Source organism: Protomyctophum bolini, assembly GCF_963924005.1.
Source record: "Protomyctophum bolini genome assembly, chromosome: 10".
NCBI classification, from domain to species: Eukaryota; Metazoa; Chordata; class Actinopteri; order Myctophiformes; family Myctophidae; genus Protomyctophum; species Protomyctophum bolini.
The window spans coordinates 38857437-38863449 of record NC_137871.1 but is presented as its reverse complement, the minus strand read 5'-3'; the positions used below and the strand labels follow the sequence as shown (position 1 = coordinate 38863449).

At 45.1% G+C, this 6013-nt stretch overlaps 1 protein-coding gene across 1 annotated transcript; it reads right to left on the bottom strand.

The window, feature by feature from the left end:
- Positions 1-4854: 4854 nt before the first annotated feature.
- Positions 4855-5664, bottom strand: LOC308322286 (AN1-type zinc finger protein 1-like; the record flags this gene model as incomplete). Its single annotated transcript, XM_080773488.1, has 1 exon — positions 4855-5664. One exon carries the CDS (start codon positions 5662-5664, stop codon positions 4855-4857), a length of 810 nt encoding a protein of 269 aa, XP_080629614.1.
- Between the last annotated feature and the right edge of the window lie 349 nt (positions 5665-6013).

The window sequence follows — 6013 nt, the reverse complement described above, 5'->3', positions numbered from 1 at the left end:
CAGGGGCGTAGTCAATCAATCAATCAATCTGTTGTGAGTCCGTGACATCACGGCAAACCGCTTTGGCTCACTCCACATGGCGTTCAGCGAGGCTTGTATTCTTGCTGGAGTTTAGAACAAACTTTCATGATAGTTTGGAAATGGAGGGATTGAGATTTTCACAGCTAACGTTATTATGTGAATACCAAGTGTTTAATCATGTTGACTTGAAAGCATAGCAAGGTCAAAACATTGATCGCTTGGAAATGGAAGGATTTAGATTCTTGTGTTCTTAAGTACTGTCTCAAGTGTTGAGTCATGTTGAAAGCATACAATAGTAAGGTAAAAAAAAACATTAATTAATTAGTGACATTTTATGTATAAAGGAATAGATTGTTTTGTGAAGATAATTAAATAGTAAAAGAAATCCTTGGTCTGTTTTTTATGTATTTATGCTAACTAAGAAGAAAAGAACAGCTACGTATACAGGCACAAATTGCAAACATTGGCCAACACAAAGAATACACGTAAACAGCCTTGCCATAATCTCCTATATCTCTGCCAGCTTTTGTCTAGAGTTAACCCATTCTGACCTGAGATCAGATTCATACGAGGTTTCCACTGGGGACACACACTGGTATGATCAACCCATTCTGACCTGAGATCAGATTCATACGAGGTTTCCACTGGGGACACACACTGGTATGATCAACCCATTCTGACCTGAGATCAGATTCTAAAAATGTCAGTCGTTCTTCGATTTTTCAAAAATAGCAGACCTACAAGCTCGTAGCGCGCCACTCGGTGGCGCGCTATGAGCTTGTAGATCTGCTATTTTTCAATAGCTAAAGCATAACATGATGCCGACACCAAAACGGGTGCCCGTTCAGAATGGGTTAAATCCCACTACCCACCATTGCAAAGGCGGAATAATTATTAAGAATTAAAAATGTGTGGCGTGTGCATATCTATGCATTTACTCCATTTGTCCGTGTATACACCAAGGCCTCAGAATGGCTGGGCAAGGTTGAAGTTGTCTCTCCTATACTGGTCAAAAGTGGTACTGTCTGCAGGCGGGCTGGGCCCCGGTTAAATGTATGAATGAATTTGTGACAGAGGTACGCCAAGAACAGCACGAGGGATTCTATGATAGGAGCCAACCAATCATATCAACGCTCGAGGGGTACTAATACACCTGTCGTTCTTCTATATGGCTTAAAAACGCCACTGAGCAACTTCCATTGGAGTGAATAGCAGGGGGAGGGACTATCACTCCTCAATCCATTCTAGATATATTATAGCTCTATGGTCTACACAAGTATGTGTACTGTATGCATGCATGGTGCGATTACATGCCCACAGTACATCCATGCTGATGTATAGAACAACAGCCATCTATTATCCCATTCTGAACGGGAACCCATTTTGGTGTTAGCATCATGTTATGCTTTAGCTATTGAAAAATAGCAGATCTACAAGCTCATAGCGCGCCACCGAGTGGCGCGCTACGAGCTTGTAGGTCTGCTATTTTTTTTTTAATCGAAGAACGACTGACATTTTTAGAGTCTGATCTCAGGTCAGAATGGGTTAATCAGACCAGTGTGTGTCCAGTGGAAACCTCGTATGAATCTGATCTCAGGTCAGAATGGGTTATTGAGGCTGACAGGTCTCCAGGCCATGTCGGACCAACGGCGTCCTCCAACACCAGGCCTTTAGTTTGGTCAGATCAAACGCGGAGGCACTCCTTCATGATGTGAAAAGGTCAGAAGGATTGATTTATTACCAGGGTGGCTGGCGTCAGATCCTCATCGCGGGGTACAGCCGCTGCCTTTCGTATTCGCCAGCCATTTTGGATAGGGAATTGGTGGCATGGAGTGGAGCGGCGTAGAGGGCGCTGGGCATGGGGATTGGGTTCATAATCTCAATCACGTTATCTGCTAATTACTGTAACTGTGTAGGAAGGCCTTGCTGATACTGGTGCAGGAATATTTCAACACCCACGTTACACTCACGACGTGCACGCACGCACCCACACTCATGCACGCACGCACACTCATACTGTACACACACACACACACACACACACACACACACACACACACACACACACACACACACACACACACACAGAGTACAGAGTACAGAGTACAGAGTACAGAGTAGTGTGTGTGTGTGTGTGTGTGTGTGTTTTAGTTTTATTAAGACATAATGGACACCGCAGGCAAATCCTGGTGTACTATAATGTAATGCAATGTAGTCTCTTGTACTATTTCTGTCTACTGTCCACCCTCACTTTCTCATCCCCTTCCTCTCTATCTGTCTCTCTCATTGTCTCCACCAGGCCGAAGGCATGGGGAGAGAGTATGTTTTTTGTGTGTGTGTGTGTGTGTGAGCCATTCAACGAAACGGGTCTTTCAGATTTCTCAGACTCCATCCTGATTGGCTAAGATTGGCTTCCAAAGTTCGCAGGAATGCTCAGTTTCAAACAAAATGCTGCAAATCATGAACACATCGTGTGATTTCCGTGAAATTGTGCACGCACATTCCCACTAGGCCGAGGAAGAAATGCCATGTGAACATTTTCAACTCGGCCTCATGGTGGCGCTATACCTCGCCTGTTTTTACCTTTAACTGCACGGCTCTGTGCCGTTATTCCCCCACCCCATTATTCACTGTAGACCTTAAGTCCACAGTATGCCTGGCTGATCCTTCACACACTCTACTCAGCTGCAGGTACTGCCATTTTTGTCATCCATCCATCTTCTATGACTTAAGTTTCTAATGGAATCCAACACAGTGGGGTTGCACTAGGAAAGAAGAGGAAGGAAAGAAGCTATTAAGTGGAACCGCACCCACTGTGTTGGTTTCTAACTTTTTTCTGATTGTTTGGTATAGTGTCATGCTGATGCATATGAATGAGGCACAAGGAGATATACAGTACATGGCAGAAATGATGATCCATGCATTTTCTGTATTCGGAGGAAATGGGAAGTGTCGCGAGGAGGCAGCTCCATTTCGGATAGAATGATATTTGCTCCCAACAGATAGCTTTGCATCCATGAACACACCACTAAATGAAATATGCCACGTTTAAACGCACGCTATGATGATGATGACGGGTGATCTGGTGACGATCAAAGCCAGACGGGCCAGTGTTGCCCTCCCTGAGTGAGCACGACGGAAAGAAAGCAATTTTGAAAAGTGCTGCAAACATCAAAACTACATCAACTTTTGGAGGGATGGCTCTGGTGAGAGGGTGGGGTCTTGGAGATTTATAATATTGCATGATCAGCAATGGAAAATCATCAACGCACGGCTTTGTAGCCTCTGGGTCTAGCAGTGTTGAGTCAATTGAACATGTAGAGATAGCATCAGTGAAAATGACAGAAGCATACAATACGAGTTCCATCGTCTAAGCCCTAAGGCTGAGGCTAAATCCCCATATAGTGGCTTTAGCCATGTCGGCCGAGCCCTTGGGTGCCACAGTGGAACCACTTGTCAAGGCCTTGCTTGCTCTGTTTTTGCCTCTGTTAAATAGTGGATATTAAAAAGGGAGTGCCACAATTTTGGTATTTTTCCAGTTTTTCATGTGTCTGTGAGGTGACAGCCGTGACATTACTTCATTAGACACCCTGGAGTCGTTTCTATGTGCAATGGTGTATTAACTTTGTATTTAGGGTTTCTTACTTTCTTCCTGGAGGCTGAACCCTTGACAGTAAAACGGGCCAATGAAATAAACAGTAATATAGTGACATCACACTATCAGCCCCTCCCCTATTATCATACAACTACAGCTGTGGGTGCGGCTTCAGTTCAGGTGGACCACCACCCATCACCACCCACCAGGCAAACCAGGCATACTTAATGAACTGGTGGGCGTGCCCACATAAAAACAACATTTTAACAAATACTGTACACTTTTTTGAAAGAATTATACCTCCTTATATAACAATAAGACCTGATGAACATGTTTTAGGGTGGAAAGACATCACGGCACTCCATCTTCAAATATTGTATAGAAAGAGAGCACAAGTTCACTTGCAGCAAAGCCTTGGACATCTGTGCAACAAATTATTTAATTGACATCAAATGTGGGGGGGAAAGACGTCTCAGTTAACAAAGACCAAGAGATTTTTCACTATCCCATGAATGCATTGAGAATGAAATATAAATCAGAATATTAAAGGCTTTTCAATTAGAATAGAAAAAGCAAACAAATGATTAAATAGAAAGCTGGGATAAGCTTACTCTTTTTCTTGGTGTGTGTGTGTGTGTGTGTGTGTGTGTGTGTGTGTGTGTGTGTGTGTGTGTGTGTGTGTGTGTGTGTGTGTGTGTGTGTGTGAGTGTGAGAGTGAGAGAGACTGTGCAGTGGTGTGCTCTCAAACATTTTATCATTAATAATTGCTTTGCATATTATTTTGACTCCTCACACAGGCTGGGGGCGAATGTAAATATAAAATCATCTGGCAAATGGATTATACGCTTTAAGGCCAAGAGGCCATCTGCTGCCAGGAAGGAGCAAACAGTCGAGGAATGACGGAACACAGGCAGGCAGAGAGAGAGAGAGAGAGCAAGAGAGAGAGAGAGAGAGAGAGAGAGAGAGTGTTCATGATCGTCCTAAAAAATATCAGTTGTGTAAAGTGAAGTGAGGGGCACCTTTTATCATGATGACATACAAACATGCTTAAAGGGATACTGAACTGAACTATCCCTTTAAAGCAAACAATACAAGTCCATAGCCTTGGCTGCCACATGACGTCACATCATGTGCTCTTATTTTTGGAGGGGGTGGGGGGGGCATAAAAGTCCATAGACTTGGCTGCCACATGACGTACACCTCGGGACCCCTCTGGTCAAAAACACCCATGCAGTGAGTCACCCAGGCACATAGTATTCAAGCACATTCTCCAGGCATGTGGTTTCATTGTCCAGGTACTCCAGGATCACATCAGCCCCACTGTATAGGGGTGTCTCTGGGGCAGCCAGGAGGGACTGCAGCGTGTCGTCCATCCGCAGAGCTGCACCTGTCTGGGCATGGCACAACCGCAGCTTCTTAGCTGCCATGACATTGTTGTTATTTTTGAGGCCGGCTAGAGTGGCAGCACAATCCACCACTTTCCCCACACTCCACTTAGAACAGAAGAACATGGGTTTGCTGGAGTCCTCTGACGCTTTGGGGAGATGCACCTGAAAATAGGTCCTCTCCGTCTGTGGCAGTCCCTTGTCTCCCAAAGCATGCAGTTTCAGTTTCATCAATGCCACTTTTGCTGCAGTCGCACTATTCTTTGCGCCCTCGCGTCCCTTTTTGGTGGGCGCCGACTTTGACGCCACTATCCTTTGCACTAGCTTTTTGGTGGCGGCCATGCGAGGCTTGGGCGTCTCCAGTTTCTCACACTTGTGATCATCTTGATGCCGATGGGCCAAACAGAAATGCTTTTCACACTGTGGGCATATGACCGGTAACAGCTCTTTGCCCTTGCAGTCTTGTAATGAACATGGATAGCGTGAACTGCCGCCCGAGGTCTGACACTCCCTTTGAACCGACACCTCTGGACATGAATGGGATGCTCTGCTTCTGTGCTGAAGGCAGAAAATGCCGCTACATGAATCACATACAAAAGGCAGGAAATCGTGTTGATTGCATGTATCGATTTGGCAATGACTCCCGATGTCTACTTCAGCCATTGATTATTCTTTCGGAATGTCAACATCAACTTTGACCCGACGAGTGATGTGTGGGCACAAAAGGGCGTAGTCCCATATGGGGATACACTGATGACATCAGGGATCTCTCTATATATATGGGCATAGAACTTAACGGATACAGAGTTCTCCATATGGACATATAAGCATGCCCATATATGGGCATATACTCATGACATCAGTATATGTCAGACAAGGACAGACACAGAGAACTCCATATATGGCCATATCAGTCGGATCGGCGGTGGGATGTAGGTGTGAGGGTCACATAGCAGCCTGTATACATTGACACGAAAACGCGTATTCAGGGCGGAGTCACCACCCCCCGGGT